This window comes from Carcharhinus amblyrhynchos, chromosome 2 (assembly GCF_965287045.1).
Source record: "Carcharhinus amblyrhynchos chromosome 2, sCarAmb.v2.hapA, whole genome shotgun sequence".
Lineage (NCBI taxonomy): Eukaryota > Metazoa > Chordata > Chondrichthyes > Carcharhiniformes > Carcharhinidae > Carcharhinus > Carcharhinus amblyrhynchos.
Window position 1 is genome coordinate 147,823,123 of NC_137325.1, and position 20,023 is coordinate 147,843,145.

The 20,023-nt window shown below is 44.9% G+C and overlaps 1 protein-coding gene across 1 annotated transcript in view; it reads left to right on the forward strand.

Moving 5' to 3' along the window:
• Positions 1–20,023, forward strand: part of LOC145359509 (repressor of RNA polymerase III transcription MAF1 homolog) — a 56,855-nt gene that overhangs the window by 19,813 nt on the left and 17,019 nt on the right. The window contains exons 3-4 of the mRNA XM_080214135.1: positions 18,310–18,438; positions 19,458–19,626. Of these exons, the coding sequence (XP_080070261.1) occupies positions 18,310–18,438; positions 19,458–19,626 (298 nt within the window). The remainder of the gene's footprint in view (positions 1–18,309; positions 18,439–19,457; positions 19,627–20,023) is intronic.

The window sequence follows — 20,023 nt, forward strand, 5'->3', positions numbered from 1 at the left end:
GACTACCGTAGCTGCTGATTCATGAGCTGGGCTTGTAATGCACCCTGGACTTGCAGCTACTTCAACGTTAGTATCAGCAAAAAAAACCTGTTCCACCTCACCCAAAGTGTCAATTCAGGACCAGAAAATGTCTAGAGGATAGGCTTACTTATCTCTTTTGCACACACACTCTCAAGCTGTCTGTGTTGATCACGAGAAATGTTGAATTGCCAAAGCAAGTGTAGCCTTCAACTGACTTTGAACATGAGCATGGCAAATGGGAGTGAGTCCAACTAGCAAACTGAGTCTGCATTATAATAGCCTGCCCACTCTGAGGGTTGGACTGTGTACCAGAGTCATGCCAAGAAACTCAACCATTTTCACTTGAGCTGCTTCTGGAGATCAAGTAACAGGACAGAATAACAGGCGCAGAGTTGCTCAGCGGAGCTAGCATGTTAAACATCTGCACCGTGTTGATAGTCACAACTTGAGCTGGTCACGTAATCAGAATGCCTAATACTCACGTACCATATGGAGAACCCTGGGCACTATCTTAAGAACATAAGAAATAGGAGTAGGCCATCTAGCCCCTTGAGCCTGCCCCTCCATTGAATAAGATCATGGCTGATCTGAAGTGACTCAGTTCCACCTTCCCGCTTTCTCCCCATAACCCTTAATCCCCTTGCCTACCAAAAACCTATCTACCCGCGTCTTAAATATATTTAGTGAGGTGGCCTCCACTTCACGGGCAGAGAATTCCAGAGATTCACCACCCTTTGAGTGAAGTTCCTCCTCAACTCCATTCTAAACTGCTCCCCCTTACCTTGAGGCTGTGCCCTCTAGTCCTGCTGTCCTTTCTGAGCAGGAAGAACCCCTCCACCTCTACCCTATCCATCCCCTTCATCTTATACGTCTCAATAAGATCCCCCCTCATCCTTCTAAACTCTAACGAGTACAAGCCTAGTCTATTCAGCCTCTCTTCATAGTTCAACCCCTCAACTCCAGTATCAGGCTAGTGAACCTCCTCTGCACTCCCTCCAAGGCCAAAATATCCTTGTGCAAGTGCGGCGATCAAAACTGCACACAGTACTCCAGCTGCAGCCTCACCAGTGCCCTGTACAGTTGCAGCAAGACCTCCTACTTTTATATTCAATCCCCCTCGCTATGAAGGCCAGCATCCTATTCGCCTTCCTGACCACCTGCTGCACCTGTAGACTGGGTTTTTGCAACTCATGCACAAGGACCCCCAGGTCTCTCTGCACTGTAGCATGCTGCAGCTTTTCGCCCTTTAAATAGTAGTCCCTCCTATTATTCCTGCCAAAGTGGATAACCTCACACTTGCCAGCATTGTATTCCATCTGCCAGGTCCGCACCTACTCGCTCAGCTTATCTAGATCCCATTGCAGACTTTCTACACCCTCAGCACAATTTGCTTTTCCGCTCATCTTTGTGTCATCAGCAAATTTCGACACCCTACGCTAGGCTCCCTCCTCCAGATCATCCATATAAATGGTAAATAGCTGAGGCCCCAGCACCGATCCCTGGGGCACTCCACTAAGAACATAAGAACATAAGAAATAGGAGCAGGAGTAGGCCATCTAGCCCTTCGAGCCTGCCCCGCCATTCAATAAGATCATGGCTGATCTGTCGTGGCTCAGTTCCACTTTCCCGCCCTCTCCCCATAACCCTTAATCCCCTCTCTTATCAAGAACCCATCAACCTGCTTCTTAAAAATATTTAGCGAGGCAGCCTCCACCACTTCAACGGGCAGAGAATGCCAGAGATTCACCACCCTTTGAGTGAAGAAGTTCCTCCTCAACTCCGTTCTAAACCGCCTCCCCTTTATCTTGAGGCTGTGCCCCCTAGTCCTACTGTCTTTTTTGAGCGGGAAGAGTCTCTCCACCTCTATCCTATCCATCCCATTCATCATCTTATACGTCTCAATGAGATCTCCCCTCATTCTTCTAAACTCTAACGAGTACAAGCCTAGTTTATTCAGCCTCTCCTCATAGCTCAACCCCCTCAACTCTGGTATCAGCCTAGTAAACCTCCTCTGCACTCCCTCCAGGGCCAAAATATCCTTGCGCAGGTGCGGTGCCCAAAACTGCACACAGTACTCCAGCTGCGGCCTCACCAATGCCCTATACAGCTGCAGCAAGACCTCCCTACTTTTATATTCAATCCCCCTCGCTATGAAGGCCAGCATCCCATTCGCCTTCCTGACCACCTGCTGCACCTGCAAGCTGGGTTTTTGCGACTCATGCACAAGGACCCCGAGGTCCCTCTGCACCGTCGCCTGCTGCAGTTTTTCGCCACGTAAGTAATAGTCCTTCCTACCATTCTTCCTACCAAAGTGGACCACCTCACACTTGCCAACATTAAATTCCATTTGCCGTTTCCTGGCCCATTCGCCCAGCCTATCTAGATCCTTCTGCAGACTCTCCACACCCTCCGCACAATTTGCCTTTCCCCCAATCTTGGTGTCATCAGCAAATTTCGACACCCTGCACTCGGTTCCCTCCTCCAGATCATCTATATAAATGGTAAATAGCTGAGGCCCCAGCACCGACCCCTGGGGCACCCCACTAGTCACCAACCGCCAATCCGAATAGCACCCATTGACCCCCACTCTCTGCCTCCTATTTGACAACCAATCCTCTATCCACGCTAACACCCTACCCCCAACTCCATGTCCCCTGACCTTCTGCAGTAACCTCTTGTGAGGTACCTTGTCAAACGCCTTCTGAAAATCCAGAAAGACCACATCCACCGGCTCTCCTCTATCCACTGCCCTAGACACATCCTCATAGAACTCCAGTAAATTTGTCAGACACGACTTCCCTTTAATGAAACCGTGTTGCGTCTGCCCTATCAAGCAATTCCCTTCAAGATGCCTCGCAATTTCCTCCTTAATGACGGATTCCAACATTTTACCTACCACAGACGTTAAACTAACCGGCCTATAATTCCCCGCCTTTTGCCTGGCACCCTTCTTAAACAACGGCGTAACATTAGCCGTTTTCCAATCTTCCGGCACTTCCCCGGAATCCAGCGACGTCTGGAAAATAACCACCAAGGCATCCACTATCACTTCCGCCATTTCTTTCAGAACCCTCGGATGCATTCCATCCGGTCCTGGGGACTTGTCCACAATCAGCCCCTCCAGTCTGTCGAGCACCACCTCTCTAGTAACAGTAATGTCATTAAGACCCTCCAGTCCTACCACCTTTCCATCGCTAACACCCGGCAAATTATTCACGTCCTCCTCCGTGGAGACAGAAACAACCGCCAATCCAAATAGCACCCATTGACACCTACTCTCTGCCTCCTATTTGACAGCCAATCCTCTATCCACGCTAACACCCTACCCCCAACTCCATGCCCCCTAACCTTCTAACAACCTTTTGTGCGGGCACTTTGCCTTCACTTGGGCATTTAGATGTACATCCTGAGTCTTGGGAGAAGCTTGTCCAAGATCACTGCACTGGAGCAATCAAATTAAAATAGTTTTCTTTAAAAGCAATGATATCACAGGCAGAGAGAAAACACAAGGAGCCAGCACTTTGTCCAAAGCTCAATCGTCTATAGTAACCTGCCCAATTGCAGCAGATTCTTCTGGGCTCTAGTCACTGACAGACATAGCAAACACTGCAGGTGGTGAAAATGGCCATCTTCATCTTAAAGTGTGAACAATAGCAGTAAACAGGTTGGGGAGGATGGCGGACAGGAGACCAAGCTGACAGTAGATACGTTAGTGTTAGCTGATGGATGTTCAGAAGGACACAATCTTCTCATTTGTTGTGAATTTTGGGGGCCAGCTACGGCCAAGAAGCCTGCTGTTTGTGGCCACATTTTCAATACTTTGAGATAGACTTGCTGTCTGACAAGGTTATAGCTGAAGCATTAACTTTTTCCCTTTTTTCCTTGCCCTTACCTATGCTGTTTGTTTCCTGGTTGTCTCATTTCCAGAGTGCATTGAATGATTTTTTGGATGTTTTTGAGTGGTGATTAAAAAAAATTGTATTTTAATTTCACTGCTCGTGCACTCCAGTTAGGCAGAATCTATCGAAGACATGGAGCTGGAAAGACTTCTACATGAATGACATATAATAATGCTTGGGTATTGGTGAAAAAAAACACATCAAACCTTTTGCCCTGCACACACCAGGGCATTCTCAAGAATAACAAATGTAAACTGAGCATGAGACAATCTTTTTTTCCACTGAGACTCTGGCTCTATACTACTAAACAAAAGTAGGGAGGAAAAGAGATATAAACACCACCCACAAAAGGGTTGAGTGGGGAGTGTCTGTGTGCAGTTTGCACATTCTGTGTCTGTGGGGGTTTTCTCCACATTCAATGTTGGTTAGGTGGATTGGCTATGCTAAATTGATTTGATCTGTTATTATCACATGTATTGGCATACAGTGAAAAGTATTGTTTCTTGCTTACAATACAGACAAAGCATACCATTCATAGAGGAGAAACAAGAGAATGCAGAATGTAGTGTTATAGTCATAGCTAGTAGAGAAAGATCAGAATGCAAGGTAGGAAGCTGTTCTTAAATCAGTCAGTAGGAGACCTCAGACTTTTGCATTTTTTTCCTGTTGGAGGAAAGCGGAAGAGAATGTCCGGGGTGCATGGGGTTCTTAATTATGCAGCTGCTTTGCCGAGGCAGCGGGAAGTGTAGACAGTCAATGGATTGGAGGCTGGTTTGTGTGATGGATTGTGCTACATTCACAACCTTTTGTAGTTCCTTGTGGTCTTGGGCAGAGCAGGAATCATACCAAGCTGTGATACAACCAGGAAGAATGCTTTCTTGGTGCATCTGTAAAAGTTGGTTGTAACTGACGCCAAATTTCCATCATCTGAGAAAATAGAGGCGTTGATGGGCTTTCTTAACTATAGTGTCGGCATGGGGGGGGGGGGGGGGCCAAAGACAAGTTGGTGATCGGGACATCTAAAACAAAATTGTTCCTTAATGTTGGGTACTAGCTAGGGTAAATGAGGTTATGTGGATAGGGCCTGGTGCAGACTTGATGGGTTGAATGGCGTGTAGAATTCTGATGAAGTGGGCATTGGAAAATGGTTAAGGGGTGGAAGTGATGGTTGCAGGAGACAAAAGGAGGCACAATTAAAGAAAAAATAGAAATGAAAAGTAGTGTGCAAGGTAAAGGGGGTTAAGTGGAATGATTGTCATAGCAAACTGGCAACATGGAGTTAAAACAAATAACTACTTGTACCCAGTTGCTAAAATATATCCAGATTAGACATCCTCCAAGCAGGGATTTCATTGAAAGACATTTCTTGTAGACAAATGCAGATGTTGATTTTGGTAGCTCAGAAGGTAGTATCTAGCTCCTCACCGCTAGCACAGTTATTCAGCTGACCTGCCTTTGACAAGTCCATTGTAAAAGAAACATTACCTTCCTGACATTTCTCAGCCCAGGGTGACAGTGAGGATTTAATATGGGTTTGTCAGCATTCTTTTCTGTGGGAGAGCACCATCATGTAGACCACTGCTTTGTCAAGTAACCAGTTTTCAAATGCAGATTTTGGTACTGTATCAAGTTTTTGTAGTGTTTTAACTAGGTAAATGAGGCATGTGGTGCATTGGTGAATCCCTAGCCATTTCAGCTGGAAACAATGGGGGTGGGGGGGTGGTGGAGACACAAGATTGTACTGTGGGATCTTTCAGTGTTACAGATTGAGGTTTAATAATGCTGAAAGAGGTAGCTCAGTTTAGCTGTGCAGGTCTTTTCTTTTGTGCGAGCAGTCTAAGCTGTCTGTGGTGTAGCTGTATCTTTTTCTCTGCTCATTGGCTGAGCCAGCTGATTTACATATACGTCAGACTGCCTTGTTGCTAAGAGAAGCGAGCTCCATAAATAGAAGTATTGCTTTGTAGCTGGAGGCAGGTGAGGTCAGATTGCCCGAGTCAGATAGTAATCGGCCCTTGTTTCACTGTTCAATATTGATTGCTGTTTAAATATCCTACGTTTTAATTAGACTTGGTGTTGGATTTAAGTTCTGGATTCAGCCACTTTGGTACAACACACTTCCTACAAGAAGACGGCAGTCTGTGAGATGCTGAGTTTCTGAAGCATGCACTGAATCCCTTTTTGTGCTGACCTCATCCCAAACCCCCTCCCTGCCCCTCTGCAGGTCAGTCAGGTTTACCCTATAGAAACTTGCAAGCAGGGTCATGTCCTTCAATGGCATTGCACTTTTTTCAGAGTAAATGGTTAGCCAGTGGAACTGCTAGTTGTTCCTGCAGACACCGTTTAGCATGTGATTGTAGGTGAGTGAGGATGATTAATAACTCATCACTCATACCAGACAAATCTGCTTAACTAAGTTGAGGCTTGTGAAACAGAAGGGTCAAAGATTTTTTAAAAAGTCACTTGAGAGCAATATGGTTGTAGTATGGTGGACAGTGGTTCCCCACCAAGGGTCAAAGCTTGGACCACGATTGTGAATGTATGCAAATAATTTGGATATTTGATTTCAAGAGTAAAATTTGCTCCATGTGGGGTGTGACAGGCTGATGATCTACTGCAACAACAACAGGCTTGTAGCATAGGCAGCCAAGTGGCAGATGGCATTAATGCTGAGATGTGGGATTTTGGGAGAAGGGAAAGGGAGAGACCATATAGACTGTTTCAGACTGCACAGAACAGGAACTTGGTGGTTGATGTGTGTCATTCAAAGACCATTAATCTTTGAAGATGGAAGGACGCATTCAGGGAATGGGCAGCAAAACATAAATATGAGGGGTTACAGGGATAGGATGAGGGAGGTGGGTCTGGGTAAGCTGCCCTGTTGGAGGAGCATTGTAGACTTGATGGGCTGAGTGGCCTCCTTTGCACTTTCCTGATGGGGGAGTTTGAGGATAAAGGGTAAACCATTAAGGACTGAGGTGGGAGAAATTTCTTCACTGAGGCTGGTGAATGTGTGGAATTCACTACCACAAAGTAATTGACATTACTTTGGCACCTGTTCATCTGAGGGAGAATTTAGCACAGCCAATTACACTAGAGTATGGCGACTAGGGGATTCTCACAGTAACTTCTTTGCAGTGTTAATGTAAGCCTACTTGTGACACTAATAAATAAACTTTAAACTTAAATTTTAAGGCATTAGGTATAGCTCATGGAGCTCAGTGGATATGGTGGCAGGGAGGAAAGGTGGGATCAGGCTATTGAATTTGATGATGAATGGTGGAACAGGCTTGAAGGGCCAAATGGCCTCCTACTGTCAACTTCTGTTTCTATGTAGCATAAAGCTTGGAGGGAAAGGGGGGAACTAAACAGCTATTAGAATTCAGACAGGGGAAATGCTAGATTAGGGACCTAGTGGAAACTTCTCACTCAAAGCATCAACTCAGCATTTCAACCAGTATTGAACCGAACTCCTCCACCGAGTCAGCTGACATACAACCTTGAGAAAATCACTTCATATCAGCATCAAACCACCATCTGAAACTGATAGGAAAGCCATCTCCTTACAATGTGGCAAATCAGCTGGACCAGATGTCATGCCAGCAGAAGCTTTCGAGGCAGATAATAACACTTGGTGAATATGTTCTATGGATTCTGGATAAGAATATGGGGGGAGGGAAGGAAGAATTCATTTGCATGACCCTAAATGGCAACTTTCTTTCCTCCCTCCCCTCATACTGTTTTCTCACCCCCTTCTCCACTTTTAGTATTGTCAAGGTTGAGATTTGGGTCCTGGAGCAACTGTTTTAGAAGGTAGATTGCAAGAACAAAGAAATTACAGCACAGGGACAGGTTCTACGGCCCTCCAAGCCTGCACCGATCATGCTGCCCAACTGAACTAAAACCCTCTACCTTTCTGGGGCCCTTACCCCTCCATTTCCATCCTGTTCATCTATTTGCCTAGATGCCCCTTAAGTCATTATTGTATCTGCTTCCCTATCTCCTGGTAACAAGTTCCAGGCACCCACCACCCTCTGTTTAAAACAAAACCTCACCTTGTACACCTCTTACACATCCTTTAAACCTTGCCCCTTGCACCTTAAACAGTGTGTGTTGGAGCCGACGAGGGAGCGAGCTATCTTGGATCTGGTGTTATGTAATCAGGCGGGTAGAATTAGGGACCTTGTGGTGAAGGATCCTCTTGGGAAGAGTGATCATTGTATGGTGGAGTTTCTGATGCAGATGGAGGAGGAGAAAGTGGGTTCCCGGACATGCGTCCTTTGTTTGAACAGAGGAGAGTACGGTAGGATGAGAGAGGAATTGGCGAATGTTGATTGGGGGAGCGCATTGGAAGGTAGGTCTGCTGAGGAACAGTGGAGGATCTTTAAGGAGATCTTTCTTGGTGCTCAGCAGAAATTTATTCCGATGGTTAAAAAGGATCGTAGGAGGAGAGATAATCAGCCGTGGATAATGAAGAGGTAAAGGAAAGTGTTAAATTAAAAGCGGATGCGTTTAGAGTAGCGAAGAGTAGTGGGCGAGAAGAGGATTGGGAGAGGTTTAAATGTCAACAAAGAATGACAAAAGTTGATAAAGAAGGGTAGGAGAAACTATGAAGCTGGGCTAGCACTTAATATAAAAAAGGATAGCAAGAGTTTTTATAAATATATAGAAAGGAAGAGGTTGGCTAGGGTGAACGTTGGACCCTTAAAGGATGAGAGGGGGGACTTAGTGGTAGGGGATGGGGAAATGGCTGAGGCCTTGAATAACTTTTTTGTTTCGGTCTTCACGGAGGAGGACGTGAATAATTTGCCGGGTGTTAGCGATGGAAAGATGGTAGGAGTGGAGGGCCTGAATGACATTATTGTTACTAGAGAGGCAGTGCTCGACAGACTGGAGGGACTGATTGTAGACAAGTCCCCAGGACCGGATGGAATGCATCCAAGGGTTCTGAAAGAAATGGCGGAGGTGATAGTGGATGCCTTGGTGATTATTTTCCAAACGTCGCTGGATTCCGGGGAAGTGCCGGAAGATTGGAAAATGGCTAATGTTACGCCGTTGTTTAAGAAGGGTGGCAGGCAAAAGGCAGGGAATTATAGGCCAGTTAGTTTAATGTCTGTTGTAGGTAAAATGTTAGAATCCGTGATCAAGGAGAAAATAGCGAGGCATCTTGAGAATTGTTTGATAGAGCAGATGCAGCATGGTTTCGTTAAGGGGAAGTCGTGTCTGACGAATTTATTGGCGTTCTGAGGATGTGTCTAGGGCGGTGGATAGAGGAACATAAGAACATAAGAAATAGGAGCAGGAGCAGGAGTAGGCCATCTGGCCCTTCGAGCCTGCCCCGCCATTCAATAAGATCATGGCTGATCTGTCGTGGCTCAGTTCCACTTTCCCGCCCTCTCCCCATAACCCTTAATCCCCTCTCTTATCAAGAACCCATCAACCCGCTTCTTAAAAATATTTAGCGAGGCAGCCTCCACCACTTCAACGGGCAGAGAATTCCAGAGATTCACCACCCTTTGAGTGAAGAAGTTCCTCCTCAACTCCGTTCTAAACCGCCCCCCCCCCTTTATCTTGAGGCTGTGCCCCCTAGTCCTACTGTCTTTTTTGAGCGGGAAGAGTCTCCACCTCTATCCTATCCATCCCATTCATCATCTTATACGTCTCAATGAGATCTCCCCTCATTCTTCTAAACGCTAACGAGTACAAGCCTAGTTTATTCAGCCTCTCCTCATAGCTCAACCCCCTCAACTCCGGTATCAGCCTAGTAAACCTCCTCTGCACTCCCTCCAAGGCCAAAATATCCTTGCGCAGGTGCGGCGCCCAAAACTGCACACAGTACTCCAGCTGCGGCCTCACCAATGCCCTATACAGCTGCAGCAAGACCTCCCTACTTTTATATTCAATCCCCCTCGCTATGAAGGCCAGCATCCCATTCGCCTTCCTGACCACCTGCTGCACCTGCAGGCTGGGTTTTTGCGACTCATGCACAAGGACCCCGAGGTCCCTCTGCACCGTCGCCTGCTGCAGTTTTTCGCCACGTAAGTAATAGTCCTTCCTACCATTCTTCCTACCAAAGTGGACAACCTCACACTTGCCAACATTAAATTCCATTTGCCATTTCCTGGCCCATTCGCCCAGCCTATCTAGATCCTTCTGCAGACTCTCCACACCCTCCGCACAATTTGCCTTTCCCCCAATCTTGGTGTCATCAGCAAATTTCGACACCCTACACTCAGTTCCCTCCTCCAGATCATCTATATAAATGGTAAATAGCTGAGGCCCCAGCACCGACCCCTGGGGCACCCCACTAGTCACCAACCGCCAATCCGAATAGCACCCATTGACCCCCACTCTCTGCCTCCTATTTGACAACCAATCCTCTATCCACGCTAACACCCTACCCCCCCAGTGGATGTGTTTCTTGATTTTCAGAAGGTGTTTGACAAGGTGCCCCACAAGAGGTTATTGCAGAAGGTCAGGGGGCATGGAGTTGGTGGTAGGGTGTTAGCGTGGATAGAGGATTGGCTGTCAAATAGGAGGCAGAGAGTGGGGGTCAATGGGTGCTATTCGGATTGGCGGTTGGTGACTAGTGGAGTGCCCCAGGGGTCCGTGCTGGGGCCTCAGCTATTTACCATTTATATAGATGACCTGGAGGAGGGAACCAAGTGTATGGTGTTGAAATTTGCTGATGACACCAAGATTGGTGGAACGGCAAATTGTGCGGAGGGCGTGGAGAGTCTGCAGAAGGATCTAGATAGGCTGGGCGAATGGGCCAGGAACTGGCAAATGGAATTTAATGTTGGCAAATGTGAGGTTGTCCACTTTGGTAGGAAGGACTATTACTTGGCGAAAAACTGCAGCATGCGATGGTGCAGAGGGACCTCAGGGTCCTTGTGCATGAGTCGCAAAAACCCAGCCTACAGGTGCAGCAGGTGGTCAGGAAGGCAAATGGGATGCTGGCCTTCATAGTGAAGGGGATTGAATATAAAAGTAGGGAGGTCTTGCTGCAGCTGTATAGGGCACTGGTGAGGCCGCAGCTGGAGTACTGTGTGCAGTTTTGGTCGCCGCACTTACGCAAGGATATTTTGGCCTTGGAGGGAGTGCAGAGGAGGTTTACTAGGCTGATACCGGAGTTGAGGGGGTTGAGCTATGAGGAGAGGCTGAATAAACTAGGCTTGTACTCGTTAGAGTTTAGAAGAATGAGGGGAGATCTCATTGAGACATATAAGATGATGAATGGGATGGATAGAACATAGAACATTACAGCGCAGAACAGGCCCTTCGGCCCACGATGTTGCGCTGACCAATTAAAAAAAGCAATGACCCTCTAACCTAAACCAATCCCTTTCCATCCATAAACCTATCCACGGATCTCTTAAACGCCCCCAAACTAGGCGCATCTACAACTGCAGCAGGCAGGGCATTCCAATCCCTCACCACCCTCTGGGTAAAGAACCTACCTCTGACATCCGTCCTATATCTACCACCCCTTAATTTAAAGCTATGCCCCCTCGTGCTAGCTTTCTCCATCCGAGGAAAAAGGCTATCACTGTCCACCCTATCTAAACCTCTAATCATCTTATGTTTCAATAAAGTCCCCTCTTAGCCGCCTTCTTTCTAACGAAAACAACCCCAAATCCCTCAGTCTCTCCTCCATAGGACCTTCCCTCCATACCAGGCAACATCCTGGTAAACCTCCTCTGCACCCTCTCCAATGCCTCCACATCCTTCCTATAATGTGGGGACCAGAACTGCACACAATACTCCAAGTGCAGACGCACCAGAGTTTTGTACAGTTGCAACGTGACGTTGCGGCTCCTAAATTCAATCCCCCTACCAATAAACGCCAAGACACTGTATGCCTTCCTAACTACATAAGAACATAAGAAATAGGAGCAGGAGTAGGCCATCTAGCCCTTCGAGCCTGCCCCACCATTCAATAAGATCATGGCTGATCTGTTGTGGCTCAGTTCCACTTTCCCGCCCTCTCCCCATAACCCTTAATCCCCTCTCTTATCAAAAACCCATCAACCCGCTTCTTAAAAATATTTAGCGAGGCAGCCTCCACCACTTCAACGGGCAGAGAATTCCAGAGATTCACCACCCTTTGAGTGAAGAAGTTCCTCCTCAACTCCGTTCTAAACCGCCTCCCCTTTATCTTGAGGCTGTGCCCCCTAGTCCTACTGTCTTTTTTGAGCGGGAAGAGTCTCTCCACCTCTATCCTATCCATCCCATTCATCATCTTATACGTCTCAATGAGATCTCCCCTCATTCTTCTAAACTCTAGCGAGTACAAGCCTAGTTTATTCAGCCTCTCCTCATAGCTCAACCCCCTCAACTCTGGTATCAGCCTAGTAAACCTCCTCTGCACTCCCTACCTTATCTACTTTATAACTACCTTATCTACTTGATTCCCAACTTTCAGGGATCTATGTACACATACACCTAGATCCCTCTGTTCATCAACACTATTCAGAGTCCTACCGTTAGCCCTATACTCTACACATCTGTTATTCCTGCCAAAGTGAATTACCTCACACTTTTCCACATTAAACTCCATCTGCCACCTCTCGGCCCAGCTCTGCAACTTGTCCAAGTCTCTCTGTAAACTGACACCCCTCATCACTATCTACCACTCCTCCGACTTTGGTGTCATCAGCAAATTTACTGATCCACCCAACTATACCCTCATCCAGATCAGTTATAAAAATTACAAACAGCAGTGGCCCCAAAACAGATCCCTGAGGCACACCACTTGTAACCGAACTACATGACGAACACTTTCCATCAACCACCACCCTCTGTCTCCTATCTGCTAGCCAATTCCTGATCCAATTAATTAAATCACCCCCAATCCCATACATCTGCATTTTCTGCAGAAGCCTTCCATGGTGAACCTTATCAAACGCCTTACTAAAGTCCATATATACCACGTTAACTGCCTTACCCCCATCCACCTCTTTGGTCACTTTCTCAAAAAACTCAAAGGTTAGTAAGGCACGACCTACCCTTCACAAAACCGTGCTGACTATCTCCAATCAATTCATTACTTTCTAAATAACTATAAGTCCTTTCCCTAATTTTTTCTAAAACTTTGCGCACAACAGAAGTAAGACTCACCAGTCTATAATTCCTGGGGAAGTTTCTGTTCCCCTTCTTAAATAATGGGACAACATTCGCTATCCTCCAATCCTCTGGCACTATACCTGTGACCAACGACGACCTGAAGATCAGAGCCAGAGGCTCTGCAATCGCCTCTTGCCTCCCAAAGAATCCTAGGGTAAATCCCGTCCGGCCCAGGGGACTTATCTATTTTCAAACCCTCAAGAATATCTAGCACATCCTCCTTATCAACTGCAGTACTGTCCAGTTTACAACCCTGTAACCCAGTGTTCTCCACAGCTACATTTATGTCTCCCTTCGTGAATACCGAAGAGAAATATTGGTTCAATGCCTCTCCAATCTCTTCTGGTTCCACACAACTTCCCCCTGCTGTCTCTAACCGGATAGATGGATGACTCTAGGTGGAGAGACTCTTCCCGCTCAGAAAGGATAGTAGGACTAGGGGGCACAGCCTCAAGATAAAGGAGGGGTGGTTTAGAACGGAGTTGAGGAGGAACTTCTTTACTCAAAGGGTGGTGAATCTCTGGAATTCTCTGCCTGTTGAAGTGGTGGAGGCTGCCTAGCTAAATATTTTTAAGACACGGGTTGATAGGTTTTTGATAGGCAAGGGGATTAAGGGTTATGGGGAGAGGGCAGGAATGTGGAACTGAGACACGGCAGATCAGCCATGATCTTATTTAATGGCGGGGCAGGCTTGAGGGGCTAGATGGCCTACTCCTGCTCCTATTTCTTATGTTCTTATTAAACTTATGCCCCCTAGTAACTGACTCTTCCACCTTTGGGACAAAGCTTTCAAATAGCTTCATGGTCCTGTTTACTTTCTAATGGGATGCATGTTTGTCCAGTATCTGACTTGCCTGAGCATTTTAAAAATAGATTGCGACATTTATGTAAGGCCACTGCTGAGGAGTAAATTCTCATAAGTAAAAAGTAGGAACATTCTGTCCCTTTTCTTCCCTTTTGCTGCACCTTCTGATCAAGGAATGTTTGTTCAGAGGACTGTGCCAAATGCCAGAATTAAAACTCTGGCTGTAGTCCTGGCTTCCCTTTACGCTTGGCCTTATCTAATATGTTGCTGTTTTAATCACATCACTGCAGCATTAAAATAGTAGGTGATGAAGTATTGACGTGCATGAATAGTGATGGAGTCAGATTGCAGGGTGAAGGTGTGCCAGTTGGCTGCCTTGACTCCATCGTTTGTTTATAGTTCTGCTTGACCCACTTTGCCGTGGATTGCTCTTGTTGCTTATGGTTATTTAGATCCTACCTTTTAACTGTTTGAGAACCACAACAGTGCTTCTGTGTCAGAAAATGACATTGGATTACTGTTTTTCCCAGTAATTTATTAGTGAAGGGTTAAAACTTTGGTGTAGGACGCAGGGAAAGCAGCTGGGGTGTAGGGAATAGTAATTTGGAGACCATCCTGTGTGAATTTGAGTTTAAAAGAAAAAGCGAATATAATTTTCAAGTGACCACGAAGTTGTAAAAGCCACTGGTTCCCTGATGTGCTTTGGGGAGGAAACTTGCTGACTGTATAAAAGACCTGTCTTTCATCAACGTTGATTCTAAAATTGTCTTGACTAAGACACTATTGTATCAAACTACTAACAGGTCAATAAAGTTGACAGACTGCCACCTTCTAGCAAACTAGAGATAGACGATAAAGCAGCATCTGAATTTGGAATTTGGAGTGCGGCGGGGTGATGGGAGAAGTCCTGATGTGATTACTATGGGGATGCAAGGAAACAGAAGATGCATTTTCACTTTGGACAATACAAAGGAGTGTTTCAATTTGATAAATTGAGGGAGAACAGGGTTGACTCAAATTCAGGTGAAATGTTGCGATTGCTTTTGTAAAATGCTGTCTCCTTCTCATGTTGTATTTATAGTTGTACAGATCCCTTTGTACAGCTGTTAATGCAGCTGTACGTTCTGTTTTTGGAAAGCTGAAAAGGCACACCAGAATGGAATGGTCTAATGTTGCAGTGCATGTGTTATTGGCAGGGACGTTGAGGGAGGTAAGATATAAACATACACTAATACTGGATGACCTTCAGTGAATGTTTGCGCTTGCCATGCTCACATTCAGTTTCTAGGTCACCAATGTTCACAACCTCTATGCGGATGATTCCACTAGGGCTATACACAATGTGGGGAAGTGCAAAATATTGCAAAGAATTAGAGGTGTAATGCAGTGCACAAGGACATCCAATGGCAATGTTGTTAATTGACATGATCTTTGCCTGCTTCTGTCCTAACTACAGCTGACAAGTGCCTGGACTCGGACAAATCGCATTTGTTCCCCACCAACATCATGGGGACATCTCCAGGATCCTTACTGTGTTCTCTGTGCAAGTCAACATCTGAAAATTATTTAATATGGCAAATTGAGGAGACCCTGTCCTGTCATGTGCTGATTGCACTATACTCTTCTTGACCTGCTGTGTCCAGACTGACTTTGACCTCAATTTGTTATTAGGGTATAATTGTAAATCTATTTCTCTTTTGAGAGCTAGTTTCTCTCGAAGGGTAATTTGAGAATTGAAAATCTGGTACTGTATTCTGGTGATTTTAATTCTCAAAGTAGACCATAGCTGGACAATTGGAACAAGACGATTATGATGTGTATGATAACGCATTAACACTGGGGACCCAAGGGAAACTAATAGGACCAAATCAGAGAATGTCAGTTATAGTAAGTAGCATGTACTTGAATATTGTGAAGAATCCTCAAGTTAACTAAAACAGCACTTAACAAATGAAAAGTACATGGTGGGCACAATGCACTTGTTATAGAATTCTCTGCTGCTGCATTGCCTATACACTGGTTTCTTTCACCACCACCCTGATCCGCTATCTTTAAATATGTACCTTCCAAAACAGGATGTATCGGAGAGAAGAGAATCAGTGTTTTATTTTATTTTCTTCAGTGTAGAAGGATCCTGTACAATGGGGACCCATACCAGTTGTTTCATTGTCTCCTGGTGACCCCTGCTTAATCTGGCTGCAGAAATCCTTTTACATCCACCCGCAACATAATTAAAAGTGAAAGTCATCCAAAGCACACGTTTGTTCGTTCAGTTCTTTCTGACAGGTGCCTGTCACTGTTTTGGGTTAAATAGCACAGTTTGCACTTTGAACACATCTATGTTTTATAAACCTGACTGTATTTAGTCAACATGTGATGCCAGCAAATGTGAAAGCTGCAGTCTCCTGCAAGAGTAGATGATAATTAACCCTTAGTTTCAATAATTCATAGACACCATCCATTTCCACGGCTGAGCTCTGCTCTTTATCCGATTGAGCAGCAGACAGATTCACGAGTTCAGGTTCCATCACAGTTTAAAGTCTATTGTATTTGTACAAAGTTTCAGCAAAAGTAACCAGATTTAATGTCCTTTAGCAAAGGAAAACTGCCAAACTGACTAGGTTTGGCCTATATTGGGGTCCAATCCAACTCCAACGTAGCTGGCTCTGATCTCCTAGGATTAAATAATACTGCTGTATCAAATCACTTGCAGCAGCTTAAGGTGGCTATTTGGTTCTGTTCTCTGGAACAGTGTCTCCTCCTTCTGTTTTCAAAGTCTCTCCATAAAGAACTCAGTGATAACATGATATTTATGTATGAAGTTAATACTCCAAGTTTTAATCCATTAACCTTTTCTATTCTCTTGCCTTTGCTCACAGTAAGTATCAATGTGGAACTGTATGAGAGGGTTGTGATGTGAAATGTTGATTTGAAATGACTTAAAGATGGTGTTGATTCAGCTGCGACCCCCTTTCCAGTAAATGGTGTGCTTGTGCTCTCTCTCTCTCTCTCTCTCTCTCTCTTCACCCCCATCCCCCAAAACAGTGTGTTTGACAGCTGGCAGTCCATCTAAGATCACTTATTGCCAGTTGTGTTTGGGCAGTTTCAGTAGCAATTGTTCAGTTCAAATTGAACCATTGGTAATGGATCCCTTGACAAATCTGCAAGACCTGCTATTCAGGCTGGTTCTCAATATCACTAAGTGATGTTCTAGGAGAGAGTGACTTCCCCAGAAAAGTGGTTATGAACAGATGTGCTGCAACTCTGATTTAAACCAGTGATGGGCCGAACTCTGGATCTTGTCATTTGCCAACAAAATCTTTTACTGTGAAAATGAACGATGAGACGATGGGAGAAGTCTCCTAAATGTCTAATGTGACAGTGACGGTCTAGCAGTCCCCTGTTTTTTACTTCTGCTAAAATAAATTTAACTTTGTTTCAAAGTGAGAAATTGACATTTCTTTCTGTCTGCTGTCTGTGCCCTTCATAACTTTATAGATCTCAATCATGTCACTCTTCTGCTCCAAGGAAAACAGTCCTAGTCTATCCAAATCTCTTCATAACTAAAACTCCAGCCCAAACAATACCTTGCTGAATCTCCTTTTAATTTCATTCCTGCAACCTGCTTGAACTATCACTTGCCTTTACAGTGTACTTGTCTTTGTCATATGTATTTATTGTTACAAATAGGCTTGCATTAACATGGCAATGAGGTTACTGTGAAAACCCCTAGTTGCCACACTCCAGCACTGGTTCAGAATCACTGAGGGAGAATTTAGCATGGCCACTGCACCTAACCAGCACGTCTTTTGGACTGTGGGAGGAAACCGGGGCACCCAGAAGAAACATGCGCAGACATGAGAACGTGCAGACTCCACACAAACTGGGAAGTGAACCCAGGTCCCTGGTGCTGTGAGGCAGCAGTGCTTGCCACTGTGATGCCCAAGAACAAATTTGACAATGAGTGGCCTACTATATTTGAGTAAGCTGGCTAACTAGAAATAAAAACATATAACCCCAACAATATTCTACATGGTGAGCTGTGAAAGGAAGCTAGCTGTCATATGAGCCCTGGCAGAATGGTGAAATTGAGCAGAGTTGATCTATTTTTAATGTTGTTTAGAAGCTGCAAGTGTCGTTCTATTGTATTACTTACACACACATTTTCATTATCCTTACCAAAATTCTGCTGACTGCTGTTCTGGTGCTCTTTGGAGGGAGGGAATGTGCTGGGAAATAAATCTCTAGGATAATGAGGCAAGTGTGACTTTCGAGACGTGTTGGTCAGTGCTTTGTTTGCTCTAGGTTGTGTTACGTGTCTGTCCAGGCTACTCAATTCATCCCTTTAAGATACCATGCAAAAAAACCCTGCACATTTCAGTGAATAGGCTGCAAGCAAAGCAACATTAGAGGGAGAGAAATGAAGTCTTACATTAACAAGCTTTTTTTTAATCTTTAAAGGATAGAGAGCTATTCCTGCAAGATGGCAGGGGATGACAAGCAGATGTTTAAACAGTTCTGTCAAGACGGGCAGCCCCATGTTCTGGAAGCCCTTTCCCCACCTCAGACGACTGGAATTAGCCCAAACAGGTGAGCAGAACCTTTCTCTGGAGAGAAGTCTTTGCAAGTTTTTTTAAATTTGCTAATGGGACATGGGCATCGCTGGCTACGCCAGCATTTATTGTCCACCTTTAGTTGCACTTGAGAAGGTGATGGTGATCTGCCTCCTTGAAATGTTACAACTTTGTAGTGATACAACTGAATGGCTTGCTAAAGTTAAAATTTATTTATTTAGTCTCAAGTAAGGCTTACATTAACACTGCAATGAAGTTACTGTGAAATTCCTCTAGTCACCATGCTCCAGCACCTGTTTGGGTCAATACACCTAACCAGCACGTCTTTCAGGCTGTGGAGGAAACTCACACAAACAGGAGAGCGTGCAAACTGCACATGCAGCGAGCCAAGCCGGGAATTGAACCTGGGTGGCCTGCAGCTGTGTTAAGGCCATTTCAGAGGGTGGCTGAAAGTCAACCTCTTCCAATAGAGGTCTTCATTGCAAAAAGATTCTGTATTGATTCTACTCTATTTCAGTGCCCCAGTATCACAAAATCAAAGTGCTGGAAATATTTAGCAGACATCAAATCCAATGTGGCTGTTCTTTGGAGCTGTTATGAAGAGCCATATTGGACTCAAAACTAACTCTTTTGCTTTCCATAGATGCCAGACCTACTTTGTTAATCATTTTCTCATATAGAAGTATGAAAGCTTTGTATCTTGGCAGTAGGGAAGGGAAAAGTAAGTATTGTCTGTTACAACAGTGCATTATAGAACATAGCTGTTTGTCATTTGGGCATTTTGGCAAGAGTGACTCTTCCTAACAAGATTAATATAATCCAATCGATTAGTGTTCATTCTGGTCCAAATAGTGCAATAACAATGTGCATTTATATTGCGCATGGTCCTCTCAACTTGACATTATGTATATTAAAATATTCTGTTAGTATTCAATATCTGGGCACTTGTCTCTTTCCATCTCAAAGAATTTTGAAGAGCCCACGACTTTTGTTTTAAAAAGTAACTAACTCTTTGCTGCCTATCCTTGATTTTAGATTGAGTAAGAGCCAAAGTGGGGACGAAGGAGAGGGACCACTCTGTGACAAGTGTAGCCGCAAGACACTATTCTATCTGATAGCTACACTCAATGCATCGTTCCGCCCAGATTATGACTTCAGCACAGCTAAAAGCCATGAGTTCAGCAAAGAACCCAGTTTGAACTGGGTAAGTGGATATAACCGAATTGATTCTAGGGCAGTTGGTTTGAAAATTAAATTAGCCAGAGATGAGTAGCTTGTGGTATATTTGTTTATTAAGACTTTTTAAGCTAGGATTCTTGTCTTACCTAAGTCATGGTTTTCTTGGTGTTGAGCTGTGGCTTTAGTTATTAGTGAACTACATTGCAGCAGAAATAGGCAATGTTATTGTCAGGAATGAATAAAGGAGCTGTAAAGATGGAGTTGATGGTATTGTAATGTTGTATTGTGTCTTTGCAACATGACTAACATAACAGTCCAATAACGCAGTATTCTCTTGACTGCTCTTCCACTGCAGAAATCTATTCTCCTTTTCAATTTCCTTTTTATTCATTTGTGGGACGAGGGCATCACTGGCTGGCCAG